At 37.9% G+C, this 27967-nt stretch overlaps 1 protein-coding gene and 1 long non-coding RNA gene across 2 annotated transcripts; one reads left to right on the top strand and one right to left on the bottom strand.

The window, feature by feature from the left end:
- Positions 1-587: 587 nt before the first annotated feature.
- On the bottom strand, positions 588-27967 carry LOC128745799 (probable serine/threonine-protein kinase DDB_G0282963). The gene is made up of 3 exons (XM_053842875.1): positions 27904-27967; positions 13634-17891; positions 588-699 (listed from the first exon to the last, which is right to left on the bottom strand). Exons 1-3 carry the CDS (start codon positions 27965-27967, stop codon positions 648-650), a joined length of 4374 nt encoding a protein of 1457 aa, XP_053698850.1. The 3' UTR covers positions 588-647.
- Positions 13220-13580, top strand: LOC128733162 (uncharacterized). Its single transcript, XR_008411871.1, has 3 exons — positions 13220-13350; positions 13411-13427; positions 13500-13580. It is a non-coding gene; the product is annotated as an uncharacterized LOC128733162 (long non-coding RNA).

Genomic DNA, 27967 nt, shown 5'->3' with positions numbered 1-27967 from the left:
GTTTAGTAGTTATTAGCATTTGAAATCTTTCATTCCAACGTTACACTTCTATTTTCGTTTTCACAAAGTGCTACCCAGTCCCAGATAGTAAACAAAGACGTAGTCCTACGTCAAAAATCGTGTCGATTTTTTTTAACAAAGTTTACGTTCTTTGTCGGAACGTATTACGTATTTCGTCGGGAAACAAATTTTGACTGTAAATTTCCCGTGCATAGAAACCCATATGCGCATACCTTTAAACAACTACATGCACAGATGAACAGTAAAGGATACAGGTGTTTCTTTCATACAAAGAGTGCGAGAGTTTTTTATAGTTTCGGATTTGTTTTAACAAATAAAAATACTGTTTCAACAAAATCATTTCATAGTTATTTGCCTAACTTGTTCAGATATTTTTCTTAAAACTTAAGTTAATGTAAAAATCCTCTTTCTGTCTTGTTCTCTCTCTCTTTCTCTCATAAAACTATAAGTTTTATTCATTGCGCTACTTGCATTTTTGGCACCGTAAAGTAATTTTACTAAGCAATCGTTGAAATGCTATTTCCAAAGTAGTTATAAAATAATTCTCTACACTGTAAATATTATTTGCCTTCTTGGCGTAATTCACTAAAAATGTAATAAATATCGCAGTTTTCGAAGATAGACGATCAGACATTGGTGGGATGCCGAGGTATTGACGACTTTCCTAGCTGGCCACTCCTGTAAATATATTGTAATATTATACTAAAATTGTTTGAAATATTTTGGCTCATTCCACACGAAGAGATCGTGTTTAAATTTAAACTAATTTTTTTTAGATTTAGACAGTAAGTAAAAATCTCAAATTTGGCGGCAGTTGAAATTCGCTTCGGTTAATGGGAGCACTTCCTTTTTGCAAGAAAAAGCCCTCTTATTTTGTTTTGCTTATCCGGTTTAGAATCAATAGGCCGTATGAATAAAACAGTTTACTTTGCTTTTCCCGTTTAAATCGTATGGGAGCATTTGCTCTATATCTTTTATTCATACGGCCTAATATCAGGTTTAAAATGAAACTACACTCAAGGCGCTTTTTACGCGAAGGATACGTTCCGCGTATATCACAACCGCATGAATCTCGAAATTTGCAAATTCCAAAATTTACGTAAAAACCGCGTAAAATCCAAAACTACGCGTAAAAATAGACACGTAGAACTTATCCGCGTATTTTCATAATTTAAAAAAAATCCAAGGAATCCGAATAAAATCCGAATCTTTATTACATACATACTGAATACATGCTTGCACTATAACGCAAAGTGCCTTTACATTGCATAGAGCTGCAAGAAGCACTCACTGCTCCAAGAAGATGTAATTTTGACCTGAGTTTTACATGAGAAATCGGGGGCTACTTGCTTAAAAGCCAAAAATTACAGAGTTGCAATTTTTGAGATCAAGTTGTACTTGTTAAGAGAAAAATGTAAATTTAGTTTTCAAATCGTATTAAAGGATTGGGCAGCACTGCCACTCAAAATAACAGTTTATTTACATTTCCTGGGGAATTTCTTTTGAAAATACGAATGCTTTCAACACGATGGAACTCCAGCCTCACTGCAAATCTTGTGAAGACGTGGTACAAAGCCAATCCGGCGGATTTCATATAGAAAAAAGAATGACCTCCAAGTTCTCCTGATTTGAATCCACTGGATTTTTGTATATGGCGGTACATGCAGCGGAAGTTCAAAGTTTATAAATATCATAATTTGGATGAATTTAAGATATGGAATGGGATATGGGATGATATTCCGATGGAAGTAGTGCGTGCCGCATGCAACAACTTTTTTTAAACGCTTTTTAGCGTTTGAAGCGTGTTATCCAGGCAAAAAGCGATTCAATAGAGTAATGATTGCTTGATGTATTCTGTATCTATGGGTAAACAACTTCTAAAAGTAAAATTCGAAACAGCCTTTATTTACAAAAATATATGACTTTGTTTTGTTCGAATACATATGTGTCACACTGTAAATAAATTAGTCTTTAGTTATCGCTCTATGATTATGCGTCATTATTACGCAACGCTATCCGATCTTTGTCCTACAGTTACACGGAGCGAAAAAGCTCCAGTTTGTTTCAAACAAAATGATTGTTGATTTAAACCTCAATAAAAGATTTTTATAACAACCTGAAAATATTGTTGTTTCAAAACGAGATTCTGTTTGAATCAAGAAAATAACAGTTTTGAATTAAAAGTAAAGAAATTTCAAATTTGAACTTAACATTGATATAACAATAAATATTTTCATTTCAATCATACATTTCAGTTTGAAACAAAACAAAATATTTGTTTGTGCGTAAAACAACCATAAATATGGTTGAAACTACATTTTTATTCTCCGTGTACCATTAATATATACAAACAATGGAGTACAGTATTTTTACATTGCATAGAGTTACTGCTTCAAGATGTAATTTTGCAGTTGGTTTTACATGAAAACCTCGTGATAACGAGTGATTCTTATGTAAAAAGATTTGCAAAGTATGATGGGGTTGGATATTTCTCCCAGTTGGCTCAGAGGTATGACGCTGTCCTAATAAGCCAGTCATCGTATGTTCGAATCTCGACTGGGAGAGGCTGTTAGAGTCAATAGGATCGTAGCAACTGGCCCAGCAATTGTCCTGCACTCTAACAGCTGGCTGCGAAGTCTGTCGTATAAAAAAACAGAAGGTCAAGTTTCGATAACGGAATGTAGCACCTAGGCTTTGCTTTGCTTTGATGGGGTTGGATTTTTTAGATCAAACTGTATTTATTGAGAGCAAATTGTTAATTGTCAGTTTTTAAAGCGAGTTAAAACGTATTTTTTAAAACGGATTCCTTGGATAATTTTCTAGAAAAATGTGAAAATAGTTTCTTTATGAACCTAATTTCCAGAGGACTTGACAAAAATCTCTTTTCTTTAAAAAAAGGTACTCTCATTAATCGGAGGAAGTACCTACCGACATCAAATTACGTATTTTTACTTCTGACCAAAAATGAGGTTGTTCAAATCTGAGAAGCTCGATTACACGGGCCTCGGACAGTTCGCGTGGAATGACCCTAATACAAATTATATTTTAAATTTGCAATAACTTGCGAACGGCTGTGCCTAAGAAAAAAGTTTATATGAGATAATGATACGTAGAATTTGATTTTGTTTCAGTTTTTCCAAAAAATGTAAAATTTAAAGATCTGGGAAAAGTTGTCACATTTTAAATATCCTTTTAAATTCTAAGTATTAGAAAAATCCAATAAATAGCTTCTCTTAAATAGCTATTCTTAAACATAATGAAGCTAATTGGAGAGAATAGTTTTGAGATAATTTACATTTTATGATTTTTGTTATGATTGTTTCAGTGTATTTTTTTTGTGAAAATACCCTAAATTTAATACAATTTTACCTTTGATGTCATTTTGATCAAACAAGTATTTTTCAAGACATGCGTTCGAAAATAAATAATCTCATTTCTAGATACGCCCTTTTGAAAAGTTACTCTTGACGAAAAGAATTATATTCAATGTAAAATGAAGTCTTCCGTGGTATACAACATACAGCCAACCAAAAAAGTATTCGGACAGCAGAGCATAAATTTTTCTTTTAATAATTTTGTGCAGGATTTTTGCAAAGAATAATAATACCTACATATTTTTTAAAAAAATGTTTAGATGTACAACAAAAATTAGGTGAAAAGCTTTCTGTTTTAGAGATATAGAGTAGGGGAAGACTGTCCAGAACGCACCGTGGGGGTAGAATGGCCCATGCTATTAATTGCTTAAAAACGCGGAAACTATTTGGTAAAATTATGAATGCGCATTTTATTTTGGTGTAAAACAAGCTAATTCATAATTATGTAGCATGTAAAAGCATCAAACATAGCCACATCCAATAAAAACAAGCGAATATCCGCGATCTCATTCCACATGTAAGAAATCACGGTTTTCTCTTAAGCTTTTACCACTAGTCGGTATGCAAATTTCATAATAAATACAGTCTATCTAATTGATATACTGTCATACTCGATGATTCATCACAAAAACGGCATTAACTAGGCATGTTTTACACATATATTGCAAAAAACTTCAAAATACAAAACAGGGGCAGAATGCATCACAGCGGGATCGAACAGATATAAATATTTTTAATTTGCAGTACATCTTTTGTTTCGGATTATTTATTAAAAATGTAGCAATATTATGTATTGTATAGGACTTAGAATTTGCCTTAAACCTAATTGTACATTGTTTAACTTATAATATTTCATCACACATCAGTTGGAGAAAATTAGATGATTAAATTTTATTGCCAATTATGTTGAGATATGAACCCATTATGTCCCAGCAAACAAGCGTTTGCAACAAACGCTATAACGAACGCTTTCGCCATTTCGGCAGCCTAGTTTTAGGAGTTTATTTAACACGTGATTGAATGATAAATTTTTTGGTTGCGTTTAACGCCTAGCTGGGCAAACTAGGTGCGTTTTGTCCACGGGCTTTGGCGTTCTGCCTCACATAATGATTTTGACTCTTGCCAAAAATCGTCAAAAATAACAAAAAATACTGGTTTTTGTTAGGAAATTTCACCAGGAGTAAGTGTAAAAAAGATCCCAAAGTCTTCTAGAATTGGAAAAACGTGGAACAAACACGCCGTTGCTCTGGAAAATGATGTTTTGCTTAAGCGGTGCATTCTGCACCACCTTACCCTACATATAATTTGAATTGCCTAAAAGTGCAGCCAAAAAAGTATTCGGACAGTTAATTAGGCTTATACAAAATTTGAAAAAAGTTTATGTCCTGATCTCAAAATATTGTTGAAGGGGGGGGGGGGCGGTCGGCTCCAGGAAAAATAATATCAAACCTTTAATAACTAAACTAAAGAGAAGAAACCAGCGTTTATTTTTCCATATTTTTAAAAAATTATTACAAAAATTTTGTACAGTACTTAAATTTTAGTTCAAACCGAACCAAACTTTAAATTTTTTTTGACCCAACCACATAAAGTAAGCATCCTCTGGTAGAGATGAACCAGTTTGATAACAGTATTTGCCACAGGATCCCCTTAAAGAGCAACAAACGTATAACTTGACCTTCATTTGAATTTTTCTTTGGACTTGCGTGTCACTCGGTTAGTTTTTTTTAATAACCCAAATCCGTGTCGCTTACTAGTTCAGAATTCGGTAACCATGAAATAGTATCGTAATCTAATCATAGTAGCGGTATTCACGTAACGGATTACCTACGAATGGCAGAAATAACAAATGGCATAATATATCTAATGGCCGAATCACGAACGGCCGAATCACAAATGGCCGAATCACGAATGGCCGAATCACAAAATAGAGGGGAAAATTTTAAAGGTTTTTCAGGGGGATGTTTCAAATTTGCGGAGAGAAATAGATGATAAAATATATTCAAAATGTGTAAGGTCTTACAACATGAGCAATAAAAATGTTGTTGATTTGGGCATTTCGGGATGATTCGGCCTTTCGTGATTCGGCCATTCGTGATTCGGTCTTTCGTGATTCGACCATTAGTGATTCGGCCTTTCGCGATTCGGCCTTCTGTGACTGTTGTTGGAATTCGGTCATTTGGATTTCGGCCATTCGTGATTCGGCCATTTGTGTTTCGGCCATTCGATACCAGCCCCACGTAGAGCTTGTTATGTTGCGTAAACGGTGTATTCCGTGTATATACTGCCGCTAATATTCGCATTAAAGTTCCGGTTTCTATGGAGTTGGAACTGTTATGCGAGTAGCCGCAGCATAAATACGCAACACGCCGTATACGTAACATAGCAAGCGCTACGTGAATACCCCTAGTGTGAAAATGGCAGTTTAAGTCTCTACAACTTTTTCACTTGGAACGCATATGCTGTGCTACCACTATGTTTCAAGAATAGAAATCTCTGAAACTAGGATTTACGTTCGAAACCGCTTGTTTCTTGGTCAACCTTTTAGTCATGAATATCAGCCCATGCCTCAGTTGATGCTTGTTTTCAAACAAGCTTTATATATTAAGAATGCAAACCTTTTCGAAAATTTCATGTTTCGAACAGTTCATGACACTTTCTGCATGCATCTAATACATAGCAAAAAACTGTATCATTGTATTTTACGTTCCTTACATCCAAAATTGTATGTACTTGAACACTACGGAATAAAACGACGAATTTGGAGCCCGAAAGCACTGATACAGTAAGATTTCGAATTTGGCAACAAGTGCGTGTCGTCTATGTTGCCAAAATTGAGACCCTTATTCGATACGAAAAAATTTAATGTAAATGCTTTAGAAGTTGACTAAATATCATTAATCAACGATTGCAACCATTTTATGTTTAAAAAGTCCGACAAGAGCTATCCGTCCGGTGCAAATAAGTTATTGATATCCTGCGGTAAGACTTAGTCCTACGGCAATAAAAATATTATTGTTCGAAACCACATAACTTTTTTTCATGAACATACTCAGGGCATCATTTAAAGCATGTAAGCGGAAGCTGATTGATATTTAAGCATATTTTTGGAAGTGAAATATCTTATGTTGCCAAAAACGAATAATTTTGTTGCCAAAATCAAACCATGCCAAATTTGAAATCCAACTGTAGCTGATATTCCGGAGTGTCTAATTTGTCGTATTTCTATTTTTAGCTTATCTAGTATCTATGATGGAGAAGCGGTACCGATTTTCACTCAACTATTGTTTGATTGATTCTTGCCTCAATCTAATTCGGTTCTTTTAAAACAAGTTGAATTAAAATGGAACCAAATTTAAAGCAAATGGAGCTAAACGTCTGATTGCAAGCACCACAATTTTCGACGTTGGGAACTTAAAGGTTAAGCAAAATAGTCGCCTGTGACTTGCAGCAGGAACCAGATAGTTTAGTTGGTGAATGAAAGTTGGTCAAGACTAACCATATTCTTGCTTTAACTCTGCACATATTCGATAATTTATTTTTTTGTTCCTTCAAATTTCGAAAATTTTTGAAGGAGGGGGGGGCGACATAAACTTTTTTTCAAATTTGTATAAGCCTTATTAGTCAAAATAAATGTCGTTTCTCGCTCAACTACTACCTTGTAGGACCATTTACATTCTCGATGACCTGTTTCAATCTGTTTGGCATAAAATTAACTATTTTTCAAATATCCCTCTATGAATTGCTAACCATTTTTTCACAAGGGCTCGTTTTAAGTCATTTCTCATTAGGGTAGACGATCCATTAGTTGCGCTACTAAGCACAATATAACTTCATTTTGCTTGTTTATTGAGGTATATGCTTCAATTAATGCTTGTGGGATATAAATTTATCAAATACAAGGTATTTGTCACAAGGCAAGATAATTGCTTTCGTTGTACGAGAAGCTTTATAAAGAAAAAATGAATTTTCCGATTCAATTATATTGTACCAACAGTTGCGCTAATGTTTCCTTAATTAAGTTTGATGTTCCTTTAATTGTGGTATTCCATATCCATTGCTAGGTTGCTAAGTGAAAAAATATCGTAGCAAAACTATAGATGAGCACCTATAGTTGTGCGCTCCAACTGCGCGTTGGATTTTGGAAAATTGGCATTTTAGCAAATAATGCTATAATTTTAAATGGTGTAGTCTAACTACCAATACTTCTAAAAACCTGTTTTATATAATGAATGTAATTGTTTTATCTAAAATGCTCCGGTGACGAAAATATGCATTAATAATGAATAGTAGCGCAACTATTGGTACTACCACAACTATTGGATCAAGTACCCTATAGTCATGTAGTCATGATTTCTCATTATAGAAATGAAATTATTTCAAAAGATGCTCAAAAGGGTTCAAATCTGGGCTGAATACTAATGTTTCGATAACGCTAGGACAATTGAATGGTGCCCACTGCTTACAATTATCGACAGTACGCTTAGATTCATCTATTCGGTGCCTACAATATGTATTTACCACACAATTATTATAAGTTTGCTATAATTTCGCCTAAAATTGTTCAGATAATTGAGTTTACACGAAGTTCTATCCAAAAATATATATCTTTGCTACCTCGGAACTTTCCATGCACCTCAACAAGGTATAATCGTTTGCCGTTTTTACGGAAGTCCAATTTTCTGCTGGAGACACAATATATAAGGCACGCCGGTGCAAATGTGAATACGGGGTAAGTGAGAACGGAGCACGTAACATGTTTCAACCTTATTTCCTCTAACTGGATCTGTCTAGAAATGAAAGATACAACTTAAACGCAAACATATAAATTATAGATTATTTTAACGTAGAACTATGTTTTTGTTTACTATATATTGAGGTGCACTTTAAAAGTACGAGGTATAAACATATAACGAAAACTTGTTACGTTTTGCACGCTTATAACTCAGCCAATTTTCAATGGATTTTGGAGATATTTGCATCAATCGAACAGAAATTGTTCTATGCATTGATAATAAAGAGAATGTAGAGATCTTTCTAGGGACCCAGCTCTTTAAAAAAATATTTTAGAGCTATTTTCTAATACTCCTTCAACTAAAGTCTCAAAGTCAGAATCTGAAACCAACAGTCCGTAGTTATTTCAGTTATTTATGCAGTAATGTAAACAAGACGAAGCGTCAAAACGACACTGACAAATTGATTGTCGGATTATCGAAAGCAATGAAAGAGTATGTAGGAGATAGAGATAAAACAACTTAATCTATAACTAAATTTAAAGCTTAATGCTACATTAAATCAATTTTCTTAGTATCTAAATTTGCTTACAACTAAATTCTAATTACACTATTGTTAAATTTGCTTACCCTAATTATATGATGATCTAAAACACGTCAAATGCAACTATCATTAAAGACTTATCGATGATAAGCGAGATAGTTGATACAGAGAGAGATGTAGGACAGAGCCACTGTTACAGATAGGCAATCGTTGTTATCTGAATCTATCTTTAGATCGTCATGCAAATGAAACTGGCAGTACAATCTGATCACTTGAGGTGACGAGCAATAAATAGTTAAAGCTCCCGTAAATGTGATATTTTTACGGTCAGAAAATTCCGAACTTCACTACTGGCCCTTCTGCCAGCCGCGGTCGCGGACAAGTAACCCTTCGATACCGGCAGTCAACCCCGTATCACGAACATTGGTCCTTCGAACCGGATCGAAGGACACCCCCGCGGAAGGACATAGTGTAGTGTTATTGTTTGAGCGACCGCAAATACAAAGGTCCAATACATCATTGGACAAAGATCCATTGAAAGTGCAATTGTGCAAATTCTATACCGTATTGTGTGATATAGAATTCTATTGTTCAATTGTGTGGTGTTGGCGTCATTTTTCCTCGCGGTACCCTGATAGCGTGGCTTGGGTACGCTGATCAAAGAAAGTTCCGATTTGTGATATCAAAAGCTGTGGTTGCCTCAAATAAGGTTCACTTCGACAATAAGTGAGACCGCATTCTGAGCTCGAACCAAGCTTTATAACGCTAAGACTCGATTTTGTGGTGCATTCCGCGATTCTCGTCCGCGTCGGGAAGGATTGAATCGATATCGTCCGCGTCGGGAAGGAGTATCTCGTTATCGTCCGCGTCGGGAAGGATTAAACCGTATCGTCCGCGTCGGGAAGGAGAAACTCGATTTCGTTCCGCGATCGTTTTTGCAAAATGCCCACGGACAAGAAAACCGAGAAGAGGCTAACTGAACTCCTAGTGGCTAGAAAGGCAGTATATGTGGTACGCGATTCAGTGGAAAAATTCGTTCAACGTTACGATAATGAACGTGATGCTTGCCAGATTTTCGTCCGTTTGGAATCGTTGGACAAAATGTACCAGGAATTCCATGAAGTGCAGAGTGAAATTGAAAAAATAGACGATGCTGAACTGTTAGATGCCCATCTAATTGAACGATCCGATCTGGAAACGCGCTATTTTGTAGCGAAAGGATTTTTGCTTTCCCAAAGAGCACCCGACCTGAACCAAACGGTGTTCAATACGTCTATCATGCCCGCGCCACATACCGCTTCCAACACCTTCCACTTAAGACTGCCTAAAATCGATCTCCCAAAATTTAATGGAGATTTTACAAAATGGTTGTCGTTTCGGGATACATTCAGCTCCATGGTTCACTCAAACGCTGACATCCCCACGATAGCAAAATTGCAGTATCTGCTGCAATCTCTCCAAGATGAAGCACGAAAACCTTTTGAAAGTGTCGATATTGAGGCAGACAATTATGCATCGGTGTGGGATGCATTATTAAAACGGTATGACAATCGTCGGTTCCTGAAAAAGCAGCTGTTTAGTTCACTTTACGATCTCCCGCAAATGAAAAGAGAATCCGCTCAGGAATTGCACGAACTAATCGATGAATTCCAACGCCACGTGAAAGCTTTAGCGAAGCTGGAGGAACCAATCCAACACTGGGACACTCTATTGGTTAACATTTTATGCTACAAGCTCGACCCAGCAACATTGCGAGCCTGGGAGGAACAAAGCAGTCAAATGGAAGAAGTCAGCTACGATGGATTAATAGAATTCCTATATCAAAAGGTGCGCATACAGAAATCTGTTGCATCAGATCTACTACAACTTTCCCAACCTAATTACGCTAAAGTACCTGGTGCAAACCAGACCCAGAAGATAAGTTTTCCCTCAAGAACTGTACCCAATGATGTTGCTTCCCAAAGCAAGTCACCAGTGCCATCGTGTGTCGCGTGCCCCGGAAATCACCATTTGTTCCAATGCGAAACCTTTAGGAAAATGCCGGTCAGTCAACGTCGCGAACTGACTTCCCAGTACAAATTATGTTGGAATTGCTTCCATACTGATCATCAAGCAAAAACCTGTGAATCCAAATTCACCTGTCGTGTGTGTCATAACCGTCACCATACGTTATTGCACGATAATTTCCCATCGTTCTGGAATTCCTCTACTCCAATAGTGACAGCGACTGTTTCAGAGCAGCAACCGAATCCGCCATCGTCGGCACTCCCAGGAAAGGCAGGGCCTCCCAACATTTAAGTTAGTTTACCGGTTCAGTCTCACCCCAGTACAGTTTTGTTGGAAACAGTTGCGCTTCACATCACCGATGATTATGGACACACCTATGAAGCTAAAGCACTCTTAGATTCCGCCTCAATGGCAAATTTCATATCCAAGAAACTTGCCAATCTGCTCCACAATCGCCAATCCAAAATAAACGTTAATATTGCGGGAATTGGTCAGTCCATAAAAACGGTAAAGCGCACAATAACCGCAACCGTCAAGTCTAAAGTTTATCCATTTTCCACGAAGCTCAAGTTTTTGGTAATCAAAACACCCACCAATGATGTGGAATCTTCCAAATGTCTCTCTTGCTGACCCACAGTTTTAGACTCCCAGCCAAATAGATGTTGTTATAGGCGGAGAAACATATTGGAAATTGCACACAGGCAAGAACATTTCCCTGGGTTCAGGCCACCCTAAAGTTATTGAAACCCTCTTCGGCTGGACGATCTCCGGACCAACATCGCAAAGTTTAGCCGAAACAAGAACGGAAAGCCAAAACGTTCCATTATTCACCATGCCTACCACACAAAGTAGTTTAAATGGACGTTCATTCACTCGACAACCGGACTGTTCAGGACTACGGCGAACTACTGCGCATTGTCTCCAACATAGCCAAAATTTGCGCAAATTCATCGTTCGTCAATTCAATTCGGCGAGCTACATTAAGCTCACTCCTCGCCGTTCAACAGTTGATTCATCTCATAGACCTGACACTGATGAACTTGTGTTACCCGATATTGCACTACGCTGTATGTCTCAGCGAGATAGTTTCTGGGACGAACGCAACAACTTTGCTAATAGTATACGTCTTGGCAAGCCCAGCACACTGAAATGGCTTAAACGCTTGAAGGATTCAACGGATCTCATTCGAGTCAGCAGTCGTTTAGCCTACGCCACACTACCCGAAAAAGCAAAACATCCGTTAAGTGCCACTCTAGCAACGTTTTTCGACAAAATTCTACTGCACGCTGGTCCGCAATCAATGCTAGCACCCATCCGACAAAAACATTGGTTTCATAATGCAAGAAATCTTGTACGCCAAATTTACCACAAATGCCGTACTCGTGTTCGTTTCAAACCAGGAATGAGCATTCAGAGCATTACTGTTCTGCCACTTTCTGGCGTTACCACCAGTCACCCATTTCCTGTTTGCGAAGTAGTCTGTTGTGGACCCTATTTTATAAGACCGCCAATCCGAAGACACGCTCCAACAAAGGTGTATGTGGCCATGCTTGTATATTTTTCTACACAACCAGTGCACATTAAACTTATGAGCGATCTATTCACCGCCGCTTGTTTGATCGCACTCAAATGCCTGGCTACTCTACGTGAGCTGTTTGTAAACTACAAGACTACGAAAATACCGGAATAGTTAACTCAATTACCACTAACAACATCGTGCGACCAGTACCTATAGCAAAAATTGCTTTGCTTTCGATGCCAACTGAAGTCATCCAGCCAACCATCGATCATTAGAGCAGTCTATTACTTGCTCGCTGCGCTTTTGGAATTTCAGCAGGTAATTATCATTCCAATTACTTAATCCAACCCCGTATGATCTACCTGGTCTTCTATTTTGCCGGTGAAAACGACGAGGAGCGTCGCAACGTTGCATCATTGCTAAACATCCCTTGACTGGAGCGATATTGCGTGCAGTTGTTAACTGCATCAAAGTACATTGAACCATCCCCGCAAGCGCCAAGAGAGAGAAACACCAATAGACCAATAGACAAGCCATTGGATACAACCAAGACGGAAACGAGGGGCACCGTCAAATAGTGAATGAAAACAACAATGCCATCAAAATCAAAGATTGATTAGCAGATATAAAATAGTAGATAAAATAGTTGAAATACACCTAATATTTCAAAGGGGCCGGAATGTAGGAGATAGAGATAAAACAACTTAATCTATAACTAAATTTAAAGCTTAATGCTACATTAAATCAATTTTCTTAGTATCTAAATTTGCTTACAACTAAATTCTAATTACACTATTGTTAAATTTGCTTACCCTAATTATATGATGATCTAAAAACACGTCAAATGCAACTATCATTAAAGACTTATCGATGATAAGCGAGATAGTTGATACAGAGAGAGATGTAGGACAGAGCCACTGTTACAGATAGGCAATCATTGTTATCTGAATCTATCTTTAGATCGTCATGCAAATGAAACTGGCAGTACAATCTGATCACTTGAGGTGACGAGCAATAAATAGTTAAAGCTCCCGTAAATGTGATATTTTTACGGTCAGAAAATTCCGAAGTTCACTACTGGCCCTTCTGCCAGTCGCGGTCGCGGACAAGTAACCCTTCGATACCGGCAGTCAACCCCGTATCTCGAACAAAGTATTTGAAGAGTCTTTTGAAAGGGTCAGCACTAACACTAACGCTATTTACGTTTTTTAGGTTGATTTTGATCAATGGTATTATGAAATTAAATTTTTGGTTTGAACTAATGAAGAAATAATGCAATTGGTGTATTGAATCAATTTCAGGAACTTGCAATAAAATCGAATGCTGATAACGTAAAAGTGCTCAAATTGCACTTGTTTTCGTATGACCGAGTAGTTATGTATCAATGAAGATTCAAATATTATCTCTTTTTATCAAAGTCAAATGAATAATTTACCTGGGAGTCCCTGTAGTGTCAAAAGATGACTCTCTGATTGCGGAAGAATTTAGCAATGAAATGCTTCGATTGTCGTACGCCCGAGTCTTACGTAATCCTTTATTTAATGTAGCGAAACCTTCCGAACCGGATAGTGTAGTAGAAGAAGAAGATGTAATTGCCGCTCCTGCAGTACATTCTTTGTTTATATTGGTAGTATCTAGGGCTATCGATGAAGAGGATGAAGTTATATTAGCAGTTGTGCTATTGTTGGTGTATAAGGAACACCGTCTCGGTTGGTATGTAGCATAATACGTTGGTGACAACGTCTCGTGATACGTATTTCTCAAAAAGGATTTGCTGGTATTGGTATAGTTAAGTTTATCTGCACAATCGTGACTGGAAACATTTAGTTTCCGTGACGAGTTAGACTTAGGAAGATGGTAATGGTAGTGATGGTGATGATGATGATAATAGTCACTATTGCTTGTCGAAGGTTTGGAATATCCATTAGAGGAATTCGAATAGTTTCTCATGCTTACACTTGGTGTCCTGGATAGTGACCGATAATAATCATAATTGTTTTTTTCTCGATCTGTACTAGCAAGAGCGGAAGACTTACCGTACTCTTTTGATCGGCTACATGGTTGCCCACAGTTGGAAAGATATTGATCACGATAGTGTTCCTTTAGGGTGCCAGTTCCTGTGGCAGCGCTAACTGTTTTCAGCCTTTTGTCATTGAATCGAGAGTAAAAACTTTTCCTGCGGATTCGTTCTATAACACTTTCGGAATCGTTATCTACCGGAGAAACAGAGTTCATATAAGTAAGCCTGGACATTCGCGAGGCGGAATTCGAAGTGGTAAACACACTGTTGTGATCATCAGATGAGATTGACCAGTTATCAGAGCAAAGTTCGTTTTCTTCTGATGGTGACATGAATGTACTGGAAGAGTTGCAATCGTCAAAAGGACTGCTTCTGGATCCAGAGGAGTAATTGGTGATACTGTCGTAGGATGGCGTTAGCATGTTTGTGTTTAGAGTATTGTTGTTTACTGTACTTGTTCCACCTATGGTGACTAAATTACTATGCGACATTTCATTGGGTAGAGGGGGTGGATAACTGTAATTATTATTAGCATTTATAGCATGACTGGTATCGTTGAGCTGCTTTATATTTAGAGCTAAACTTTGGCATTTACATTTTACTCGCGCTTTCTCGTCCTGCAAGAGATGCTTGGTGTCAGTTGCTAAGGAATGCCTTGATGGAATTTTTTTGACAGAGTCTACTTTGTAACAATCCAGGCATTTGTTTTGGCCAGTTTGTTTTAAATTTTTGATACCTCCGTTTGGTTTTATATTAGACTTACTTGGCTGCTCAGTTAAAGTCAGCACTGTGTCGCTTCGAGTTCCACTGTATGGTTTGTGAATTTTACTGACAAAACTTCCAGATTTGGGCCTTTGCTTCACAACATCTTCTCCAACCGTTGACTCAATCGTGCATTTGGTAGAAGTAGGTTCCAGAATCATTGAAGTGGCATCTAATGTGTTGATGTGACTAGATGACTTGGTATTAAGAACTTTATTATTTTTTGATTCTTTTTCGATTTTTTTGAAAAATCCAAGTACCTTACTAACACCGCGTTTGTTAAATGTTCCGGGCATTTCCTCAACACTAACAGCTCTTTTGATGAGGTTTGATTCTGTGATTACTGGTGGCCTTGGAACTGACATATCTCGAAGATTTTTTATCACTTTATCAATTCTTGATTTTCGATTACTTTCAGTAACAGGACCATCTTCGGCAAGAGTAAGTACGTTACCGTCACTATGACATTTTTTGTTTTCATTTTTCGCCACTATATTACAATTGTCATCTTTTTTCAAGTTTTCATCTAGTGCCGTTTCATTAATTTCTGGGTTACTTTTCTTATCTTTCATTATTTTGTTGGAATCCCTGAACTTTTCAAATTTTTGTCCAATAGTGGCTAAAAAGCCTTGCTTGACCTTTTTTTCGGGAGATTTGGATTTTTCTTTTGCTGTTGGAAGTATTATTTCTACACTTTTTCCATTTGTTTCTTTTACTTCAGCAGAACCTCCGGAAGTACTATCAACCTTCTGGGTATTGTTATTTTTCGAAGCCACGGGTTTTTTTACTATGCGTATTACTTTGCGCACTTTTTTAGTAACTACAGGTGTTACAGTCGGACTATCAGCTGGTATTGATGCAGTGACTTCTGCAGACTTATCAGTATCAACCTGACTTTTATTCTCTATTTTTTCTGAGATTGCAGAGAGCGTCAAATTATCCAAAGTATTTTTTGGGATTTGTATTTCCTTTGGTGGTGTTAGCTTGGAGCTTGGAAAACTCTTTGGTCTCGCTATTTTACTTGTTGTTGCTGTGTTGATATGAACAAGTTTTGAATCTAGGATCTCCTCCTTCTTTTCTGAAGAATTTTTGTTGGAAACTGCCGTGTCAATGGTAGCAGTTGACATAGAAGTTGCGGGTTCCTTCGAAGGATATGACTTTGGCCTAGTAAGTTTGGATTCCTTTTTAGATGGCATTGTGTTATCGCATACGTTATTACTTGCGTTGTTCAATTCCTCTAGAGATGGATTAACAGGTTTAACTACCTTTTTAATTTTTCTCACAGTTGCTGTTCCAGAGTTTCCTTCGGATTCTAATTTTGATTTAGTTTTAAGTTTCTTCACTTTCACTGTTTTAACGACGGTAGCAGGTTCTGTGGTTTGTTTCCCCTGTGCGTTATTATTGTCAACAAACTCATCCACTGGATTGACGGAGATTTGATTGCATTCCGAACATGTGCCATTAGCATTTGGTACTGAAGGCATCTTACATATCGCTTCGGAAATAGGGACAATTGTAGTTGTTTCATCATTTGAATGTTGCAATGTTTTGCTATCATCTGCACTTTCTTGATTAATTGATACCTTGAGAAGGTCATCTACTATGTTAGCAAATGAATTGTTTGCATTCAAGGCCGAACTGTTTCTGTCATACTCCTCCCTCGTTATAGATGTGCTGCGACGTGAACGTGTACTAAGGGAATGCTTTGATAAGTCTTTCTCGTGATCTTTGTCGATTAAGTTATTATTATCTGTGTTCAAGTTTCCGTATTTAGAAATGAAATAACTTAGGCGATCTGGGCCGTCATTGCCGTGATCACTACTGAAACATCGATCGATACTTTTTTCACGACTCTTTTCTCGGATTTCTCGTAGTACTTGTTGTGTCTCTAATTCTTTTCTTAGTGTGTTTTGTTCATAGTTCTCCTTCGGTGGATTAAAAAAGTCTGGTCGTAAAAATCTGGATACACGTCTAATTGGTTTTTGGTTAGAATAACCAGACGACGATGCTGGCGGTGGAGAAATATAACCACTCGGTGGTCTCCGGCAGTACTCGTTAGTAGGGCTAAGGCAAGATGAGCGGGATGTTAAAGAATCGTAATTATTAAATCTTCTGTCAACCTCCACTGATCTGCTTCTCTCATTTTCTAACGTGTTGTGATAATTCGTTGAATATGGCGTATACTTTTCGTAACTGTTAAATCGTTCATGGCTTACGTTTAGATACGGAAAACGGGTAGATGATTTCCCAAGGTCTTCGTTATAGCTAGAAACTAATGGTGCGTCTTTTGCATTGATGGAATTCCTTGTACTTCTATCTGTTTTACTTAAATCTCGATTTTGTACGCATAAGGTATCGTCAACCGTATCATTTGTTGGTGTGATACTGTCCCTTGATTCGCACATATGGTTAATATCGTAATCCTTTGTACGACTTGTACTACTGCTGATACTACGCCTATAGGAAATATTCGTATTAGGGGTAATATTACCGTTTTGCATGGAAAGTGTTCTGGATAATTTTTTGGCCTGTTGAGGAGGAAGCTGAGCTAGTAACTGCTGTTGTACTCTCTGTGATAGTGCCGGGGTAATGCTGGAAAGTGCTTGTAAATCTTTTTTTGATAAGCGCAGTTGAGATAGGTCCAAATCTCCTAAATCTAATATTTCCTCACTGTTGTCGATAGTTGAATTTATCATATTATTTTCTGATGAAGCATAATTGTTATTAATAAAATTACTATCACTACCATTCCCAATACTAGAGTCATTTGTATCACATCTACTGTTACTAACATTTCGTTTAGTTGATGGAACAGATATTTGGTTATTATTGAGACTATTGTTGACAAATTTCTTATGAGTTAGTCCAAAGTTGTTGTCGTTGTTATTGTTTTGATTTTTGTATTTAACTCCTGAAAGAAGAATTAAAAAAGAGAAAAGAAAAAGAAGAACAAACAGTATTGATCGGTCATGAAGTGGTTATAAATATGAATGGATTGATAACAGATTAATGATTCTTGTTTTAGAGCCATTGTTCGCAGGAGATACAGATTTCCTTTGTTATCATTAATAGCTCGGAGCAAAACCTATTACATGATTATAATGCCAGATAATTTAGTGTTTTTCTTACTTAAAAATATATGTAGCAGATTAGAAAGAAAAATTATGTCACTTACCTCACCACGATATTCACTGAAATGGTTTATTTTTTGTATGCGTGTAGGAATATCAACTGCATGGTACTTAACAAGCGTTTGTTTTTGATTTGTAACGTTTTGAAAATCATGTCATAAATGGAATCAATCACGCTAACGAGCTTACGTAACTAGATTGTTTGCTATCAAGAACCTGATTAACAGGCCTGAAATGTTTGGTCCGCAGCAGGACAAACGTTACGATGCACTGGATTAACACACATAAGTATGCAAATTAACAAAGTATACTATAGTCATCCAGAAGTTGGCATCATGAATGGTAGGTGATGGTATCCTAGTCATCCATACTTGTTTGAGTTACGAATGACACACACACCGCACACGCAAAATAATCCACGTGACGTTCAGTTGAACATTATATTGGAAAATACAATACATCTATCTGATTTCCATGTAAATGCACGCATACTAATGCAAACTACGTTAAATTCACGTAAATGGCATGGGAAAAGTTGGATGGAAAATATTCACATAACTTTTCCCATAATTTCAACGTGAAAATTATTTTGTGTGCACCTCCAAAAATTCATCTTACTACAGTAATAACTTGATATAAAGCAACCTCGTTTCAAAGTAACTACGATTAACGTAACTCAATATATGTAACATAACTTTCACCTCGATATAACGTTATTTTTTAAAATCAATAAAAAATAACTGCATTAACTTCGTATGACCACGTATTGCTACTGTGTGAAAGTTACTTTTATTTTTAAAATTTTGTAAGTTCCAATACAATTCCGTCATTCAGATTTTCAAATTTCTATTAACAAAATCTTAACACACACTTCGCTTCTTCGCATTTCCTAATGTATCTTTCCAACTATAGTATCTATAAAATTTGAAAGTTAACGGTTTGAAAGGCTCACCTTTCGATTGCAATCAATTCCGTTCGACTAGGATTAATTTTCGTTTTTGCTTCGATATAACCTAATTTCGATATAGTACGCGTGTAGGGCGCTATATCTCTACATATTTGCGTTGGTAGGAGGAAATGCTTATCAACTTAGGGACTATTTGCTGCAAGAAATATCTAATTGGCTTCACTGTTCCTGATTTTTACTGTTAGGTATGGTGAGTCAATTAGCATTGTGTGATTACCTACATCTTCATGAAAATCGTCAAAAATTTTAAACTGTTTCGCAGTGTTTTCGTCAATGTTCTTAAGTTATTTTGTTCTAATCATTCATGAAACAAAATATTATTCTCAATTTTCGTTAATGGTGCTGAGGTGTTCAGATTCTGAGCATTTTATTGCAAGGTTAGCATCGCTTGCTTTCGTGCCTCGTTCGTTGCAAAAAACTTTGACAACAAAATTTTTCCGAAGCCGTTACGATTACGCTGGCTTACAATCAAATCAGTTTTCAGTCTAAAGTTTTTAATGTAACGGTTCGTAAACGAATTAGAACGCGTGATTTTGATGATCTCTTCAATAGCGTTATCATGAATTTGCTAGAAAATGTTTAATCAAATCAAAACCATTGGCGGAACTAGCGCTCATTTCTAGGGGGGGCTATAGCCCCCGGCATTTTTTCGACCATTTTATTTCCTTGCATATTAAGATTAAATGTACATTGACGCATAGGAACTTTAAGTTGCGATGCATATAAAAATTACTCTTAGGTTTTTATTATGTAAAGTTATCTAACTATAGTTTTTTCTTAAATTAAAAAATCCAGCCTAAATTTTCTAGGGGGGGGGGGGGGCTAAATGTCCCCCCCTAGTTACGCCAATGATCAAAACTTTCTTGATAAATCATCAATTTTATCTAACAAGACGGATATAATATTTTCCGTCCATACATTGGATTCGCGCACGACTAGTCAGTTTTACTTGCAGAAATACATGTTCACAGCATAATATTTATATCATCGAATCGAATTCAGGACCAAATACGCCGCACGCGCTCTCTAAACGACAATCTCAAATGGTGATCGCAGAAACGTTTTTGTAATGGATTAAATCTAATCGCTGACGCGCGCGTTTTTTCGTTGAATCATATCATCTGCCATGATGAATCCTGATCTGTACCTTTCCCTACTAACACAACAAATCCTATCCTGTGATACTTGTGGAGATGCAGTGGTACCCATGGTCTCTAGCAACAACAAGTATCGGACTAATATTCCTTCCTATTCCCATGTAGTACAGCCTTTTGGTCGTGGCCGGCGTCGTTATTGGTCAATCTTCAAAGTATTGAATCAGTAGAAGTTGCACAATAAGAATGGCATGCTACTCCCAAGCACCATTCAGTTGGTTCTTTGTGCAATCTTACTGGTTCGGCCAATCACGGAGTGCAACTACGGGTAGTCTACCTAAGCTAAAGCTAAGCTAAGATATAACCTAATTTCGATATAGCGTAACAAAAATAAAAATAAAGTTGCTTTATATCGAAGTATTACTGTACGTTATTTAGTTACTGATGAGCTGATGAACTAGTCTAACAAGCTAGTCGTCGAATGTTCGAATCTCCACAAGGAAAGGCTGTAAGAACCAATAGGATCGTTGCACTTGCCTCGCAAGTGTTCTGTACTTTAACAACTAGCTGCGAAGTCTGTCGAACAAACAGCAGAAGGTCAAGCTCCGGAATAGAATTTAATCCCTAGGTTTTTCTTTGCTTTGTAAATAATATATCACAATGTTACTATGTGTTGGAATGTATCATCTTCTAATTGATAAAACTTTGAGGAAATTTATGACTTTTTACCAAAAACCCGATTTGAACCACCTAATAGTGAAAGGAATCTTTGTTACACCAACACATTTAATTCATTTAGGTAGAAATCGACGTGTCTTAATTTAACTGTCTGTTAAATATATTCAGAAACTCGTTCTCTTAGTCGGTTCGCATTAGCTATATCACAAAATTTTGATCTAAACTTTACTCAGTTATCATTGTAAAACTCACTCACTCGTGAACACTTAAAGCATATAAGGTGAGAGATTAATACTATAATAAGACAGCTTAGTGGTGAATTGGTTAAACAACACACTCGACTAGAGATTGAGAGCTGTGAGTTCGACTCTCACCTTCGCTAAGTCTATATTTTTGGCGTAATATCAATATTTCTTTCAGTTTACGGTTTCAGTTTCAGTTTACATAGTGAACCAACTAAAAATCATAACACTTTTCGCCCAATCTGATGATGATTTTAGAATAGACAAATCAACCACCTTCGCATTAGTTTGGGCTACAGATGTTCGTGATGATACATCGCTCCGAAACTGCGGAAAAAATTTCTCAAAACTGGTCATCCTTGGCACTTTGCATTTGTGAGGGTGCACGTTTTAGCAAATGCACTACATAATAACATATACTGAGGACGGAAGCCCCCAATTACGCTTCGTATTAACAAACGTCCAAAAGTACTTAGGGTTCTCCGAAATAAGTCCAATTCCAATACCATATATAAAATCATGACACCATAAGGTTTGAATTGCTGTGAAATCATTACTGAACTGCTATTTAGGCAATATAAAATCAGGATCTCGTGTTGTCTTTGTACCGCAAGTTCATGATATGATGATTATTATTCATGGCGTATTTTCATGAACCATAAGCTAGAATTCTAAGATCATGATTAATTCATCTGTGAAATTAACTCATAAGTACCAACTGTACTGTAAATTTCAACGAATTTCTGTGGAACTAGGCAACATAAAATCCCTCATCACACATCTAGCTTGAGGTATGAAAAAAATCTGAAAACATAGGCATTATATCAGTCATTTGTGGGGAAATACATTAAAATTAGTCAAAAAGTCGGTACCTGAGCGATCGGAATTGATCAGTTACTATATTGCTCAGGCGTTACGGATCCCAATGGGGTGGGAAATGGGGTGAAATATTTAATTTTATTTAGACCGACGAGTGTTGTTGTTGTTGATGTGGAGGTTTTTATCTGCCAAGTGCATTGTCTTCGTGTCCGTAGTGACCTGTGCGGCTCAGTAACAAATAAGAAATGTCTAACATGTCTGAAGAACTGGTGATATGTAGAAATTCGATAAAGAAGAGAAGGATTTGAAAAAGGTCATTGAGTGCATATATTGCCAAAAATCCGTGCACTTCAAGTGCAATAATGTTAAAGGTAATGCAGTCCGGAAACTACGAGAGCAACTCTATTATTGCTCTATGGAATGCTGTAATTTCTGCCAGCGGGTTACCACTAATGCTAATGCAGAATCACGAGTTTTGAACGATCTAGGACAAGTTTTACTAGAGGTGTGTGAAACCAAAAGTGAGATGCAGTCGGTTAAACAAGAAATAGGTGAAGTAGAAAAGTTCCAAAATTTCCTGTCGGAGAAATTCGACACGCTACTGTCCGAGCAAAAGTCGTTGAAAGCAGACCACAGCTCACTAAAAACGAATGTTCAATCGATATCAGTACACTGAGAAAACTTTTCGTATAGTTTCTATGTGTTTCACACATAGATTTTGCCATGTGCACAGTAAATGAACTTTATGTGCCATTACAGTTACCATTCATGTGTTTTTAAAATTTATCTTTAAAATTTGCACATACTATTCATATGCATATAATTTTCATGCATACTTCTGGGCGGATTATGTTTATATGTGGCACATAATAATCATAAGGATTTTCATATGAAAATTTGCCATTAGTTATGTGTGGATTATTTTGAGTGTAGAGCAGGAATCATTGAAGAATCGTGTTGACTACCTAGAAGGAGAACATGATCGAGCTAATCAGGCTGCTATCTCCAAAATCGCCATCAGACTGGCAATTCCTTCGAAAAGTGGTAGGAACACAACAGAGATAGTTCGGGTATTTACTGATAAGCTTGGCTGCCAGTTACCGGATGATGCAATTGTGGAAACTCGCCGATTGGTAGTAAAAAACTCTAACCCAAATGATAGTAAAGCAGCTCCCATTAAAGTATGCTTCAAGAATGAAAAGATCAAGGAGGATATATTTGCTAAGGAGAAAATTCGGTGACAATTACTTTCTTTTGACATCGACAAATCATTCTCCAACCCTGCCAGGAGAATAGTTTTTAGAGATGAGCTAACAACATTCGGGATGAAGCTGTTGACCGAAGTCCGCCAACAAAAGGAACTTGCAGAGTGGAAGTACATTTGGCCTGGTCATTATGGAGTGGTTCTTGCAAATCGTACTGATAAGGCGAAAGTGGCAGTAATCCGTAATCGTGCTGACTTTGAAAAGTTGGATAAGAATGGATCAAATAGACAAAGGAACACATCAGGGTTTTTTTGTATGCCAGAAGGGCATTGGGATAAAAGGCCACTGCGACAGTCTTAATGATCGTCTTTTGTGGCAGGCCCCGATTGCTGTACACAGTTTACGGACCGCTCATACCCATGGAGCTCATGCTCATTGATGGAGTTGAGCGGGATAGTTGTAATCCTGTGCCCCAATTTGGTACTACATGGTTTATAAAGCCAATGACCGTTTTGGGATTTAGGCTCCATACCTGATATGGAGTAAGAAGGAAAGTTCCTAAGGAGTTGTGCCTTGATAATGCAAGAGCTCCGCAATAGCAGAGCAGATGCGCTGAACTTTCAGGTTCAGAGTTACAAAAGCGGCAGGTGTCGGATGATACCTTGCCGATATTCTTTAAATGATAAAGAGCGGGGCTGTGTCCTGTTAGGAGTCCCGTGATTGTGCGTAGTTCACTACGAGTTAAATGAAGTAGTTTTTTAGCTACTGCATGGTTTGGGTAGATAAACTGTTTGGCTTGTCTACAACCCTGTGTTTGATTCCAACGGGATATTATTTCTAGCCTTTCCCATGTCATCAGTTCGCCTTTCACGGCGAATGTAGAGGTACCCAGAAACGATTCAGGACCAATAAATTTCTGAGCTGATCCTTGTCTTGCTAGCTAAATTCAGTAAATTCATTGCCCTCGATTCCGCAGTGACCGGGCACCCAAAGTAATAAAACTTTGTTTTGGCGGGAGAGCACCCTCAATGCTGTGCTGCACTCCCAAACTAATTTGGACACGCATTTGGCGAACTTGAGTGCCAGTAGTGCTGCTTGGCTGTCCGTGATGATACCGATTTTCACATGCCTGTACTTTCGTTTCAAGCACATCATTTCACATTTCGTTTCACATTAGGGTATACGGATATCCCTTCCTCGCCTGTGGGATCACCATCGAAACGTTAATGTTAGTTGTGGAATTTTGTATTGCTGTATAATATTTTATTATTAATAATCTATTTATATAAGAGGCTTATGTCTGTCGCCAAAACAAGGGGCGCGATATGTATTTTCGTGGGAATAATCGCCCACATTAAGCAAAGAATCATACCACAATAGATCAAAATAATGATCGCAGTGGTCAAATCTTCCGACAAAAAAAGCAAAGACTCACACCCAGGGCTTAAAAAGGGATCGCAAGTTGAATGTGACTGCCGTGAATGCGAACTTTCCGCATTCAAACTCCGATTTTTGAACGATCATTTGACCGTTTTTTTAATCCAGTCAAACTGCCGCTTGCGCTGCTGCCGTCGTACAATTCATGCGGCATCTCAGCAAAAGCAAACAGTCGATCTCCCGTTTTGCTTTGCGCTTTGAGAATATAAACTGCAAACTGACTGGAAGCATACGGTGAAGTATTTTTTCGTTTCTCTTTTTGTCTCCAAATCGGCTGCTCACAGTAAAAGTTTGTCACCCAGACGTCGGTCCGACGCAAGCAAAATATTCGTTTGTATTGGACGGAGTCCGACCGACTTCTTCCATGCACATGTAGTGGTTGTTTTTTTGTAGTATTGAATCATACGATTGTGCGGTTGCTTTTCGTAGCGTGGTGAAGGTGATTGCCAGTCATTTGACTGTTTTGCAGTCATTCGCTGCTCCAAACGGTAAAGGCAACTTGATCGAAACGAAAATGTCAAAAAGTTTTAGAAGCCGTTCGTTCTGCAGCGTGCAGTCGGCGTTTGACTGAGCAAAATGCCAGTTGTGTTATGCATAGCATTCGTATTCCACCTCTAAACGGACGGTGTGAACTTGAATGCGCGTTGGTGTGACTGCGGTAGAAAAAAAGGATCGGTCGAAGCCCTGCTCACACCAATCATAACCAGATTACATTCAAGACGAGCAAAAGTAATGTAGTTGCACCTCATAGAGTTACATAGCGTTAGCGTTACATAGCGTACCTCCAATTTGCTCTCAATGGACTATTCGAATCGGCTGCTCGACTCAACTGCTCGACCTGATTGCACGATTCAACTGCTCGACTAGACTACACGATTTGATTACTCGACTCAATTGACAGCTTGATTGTATAGCTCGACTAGACTGCTCGACTTAGCCTCTCAACCCGACTGCTTGACTCAACTGCTTGACTTAACTGTTTGATTCGACAACTCGACTTAACTACTCGATTCAACTGCTTGACTGAACCACTTAACCCAACTGCTCGACTAGACTGCTTAACTCAACTGCTTAACTCAACTGCTCAACTCAACTGCTCGACTAGACTACTCGATTAAGCTGCTCGAAGGGATTACTCGACTTAACTGCTCGATTAAACTGCTTGACTGGACTACTCGATTAAACTGCTCGACTCGACTACTCGGTTCAACTGGCCATCTCAACTGGTCGACTCAACTGCTTGACTTCTGTTTGATTCGACAGCTCGACTTAACTGCTCGATTCAAATGCTCGATAAACTGCTCGACTCAGCTGCTCGACTGGACTACTCTACTGGACTACTCGACTCGACTGCTCAACTCGACTGCTCGACTCGATTGCTCGACTTGACTGCTCAACTCGACTGCTCGACTCGATTGCTCGACTCGACTGATCGACTCGACTGCTCGACTTGACTACTCGACTCGACTGCTCGACTCAGCTGCTCAACTGGGCTACTCGACTCAACTGCTTGAATATACCGTTCGACTCGACAACTCGAATGAACTGCTCGACTCGACTGCTCGAATGAACTGCTTGACTCGACTGCCCGAATGAACTTCTCGCTTTGACTGCTCGAGTGAACTGCTCGACTCGACTACTCGAATGAACTGCTCGACTCGACTACTTGAATGAACTGCTCGCCTCAACTGTTCGAATGAACTGCTCGAATGAACTGCTCGACTCGACTACTCGAATGAACTGCTCGACTCAACTGTTCCACTTAACCGCTTGACCCGACTGCTTCACTAAACCATTCGATTCGACTGCTCGACTAGACTACTCGTTTCAACTGCTCGACTGGACTATTCGACTTAATTGCTCGATTAAACTGCTCGACTGAACTGCTCAACTCAACTGCTCGTCCGGACTGTTTGACTGAACAGCTTGATTTAACTGCTCGATTTGACTGCTCGACTTGACTGTTCGACTCGACTGCTCGGGCCGACTGCTTGACTCGATTGCTTGATTCGACTGCTAGACTCGCCTACTCAACTCGATTGCTTGTCGCGATATCATATCGGTGTTAAATCAGACCGAACCAAGTCGCAAAATTTTAAAAAATGAGTTAATGATAGCAAACGATCAAGAATTTTCTAAGCAACATTTTACTCTAATCAAACTACATAAATGTTGCAAACAGCCAGAAGTTTTTATTCAGTTAAATCCAATACGACCATAAAAACTATTTGTTTCAGTTTCCGGCTATGACTCTTTTAGGTACAACTTCTTAGAGCTATATTATGCAATATAAGAACTCAAAGAACTAATACAAAGATTAAACATCTTCGCAAACACTGGCCAATGGAATGTATCCACAGTCTTCGGAATTCTGAATAGACATTTATATTTTCCGGATCGTAAGATTCGGGCTCAACTAGTGTATTGTAATAAGAGCTATATTTGCATTGAAGATTTGATCAAAAATAAACATACTTATGGTGCAGATTCATCATTTCGAATACTCCAGTTAAACATGCGAGGGATAAATGACTAAATTCGACAGTCTAAAAGAGATTCTGCATAGGTATGAAGATCTAATTGATGTTATCGTACTGAGTGAAACCTGGCTTAAAGCTGACCGAAAGAATTTGTATAACATCGACGGATATAAAGGAACATTCTCTTGCAAAGAAAGTTCTAGTGAAGGATTGGCTGTTTTTGTACATAGTGAACTAGATGTTGATGTGTGTAGAAACATAACGATAGATGGTCTTTATCAGCCACGTAGCCAGAGGTGGGGGCCAGGAGTCCTATCTTGGCTCTTAATACATTATATGCATATCTTATTGGTTATAACTATAATATATTATAATACATTTAATGTATTGTGGTTCTGAACGAAAAAATATGCACATAAAACAGTTAAAATCAAAATTGGGCCCCCGGGCCCCCCCTTCTGGCTACGTGGCTGTTCTTTATCACTTACATTGCCGATTGAAATCACGGGGAAAAGCTATTAACTTACATGCAATCTATAGGCCTCCTTCTATTGATTCCAGAAAGTTTTTGTTTGAAGTTGAAAGGATAGTCTCAACGTCGAACAGCGACGATAGAAATATTTTAGCTGGTTATATGAACATTCCGACTAACATCACCTCGAATAACATTGTGTGTGAATATATGCGACTGCTTGAGACATACAATATACGAATAACTAATACCTCTGTAACGAGGTCTAGCAGCAACAATATATTAGACAACGTTGCTTGCTCTGACTCCTTGACTGAGATTGTTGTAAATGAAACTGTTTTCACTGATCTGAGTGACCATTGTTTGATTTGCACATCATTCAATATAACATGCTATACCTCTATAAAAATCCTGAAGAAGCGAATCATTGACCATTCTCGTCTGGATGACCGATTTAGACAT

The sequence above is a fragment of the Sabethes cyaneus genome, chromosome 1 (assembly GCF_943734655.1).
Source record: "Sabethes cyaneus chromosome 1, idSabCyanKW18_F2, whole genome shotgun sequence".
NCBI classification, from domain to species: Eukaryota; Metazoa; Arthropoda; class Insecta; order Diptera; family Culicidae; genus Sabethes; species Sabethes cyaneus.
Note: the sequence above shows the minus strand (reverse complement) of the source record. Positions and strands in the feature narration are given on the sequence as shown.

Bases quoted from the DNA above. Each gene is read 5' to 3' on its own strand.
- LOC128745799 (XM_053842875.1), bottom strand. From the start codon at position 27,967: ATGTCTAAATCGGTCATCCAGACGAGAATGGTCAATGATTCGCTTCTT. The intron at 17,892-27,903 runs GTATAGCATGTT...TTCTTCTTTCAG, and splicing joins TCTTCAGGATTTTTATAGAG to GAGTTAAATACAAAAATCAA. The intron at 700-13,633 runs GTAAATTATTCA...ATATATTTACAG, and splicing joins GACACTACAGGGACTCCCAG to GAGTGGCCAGCTAGGAAAGT.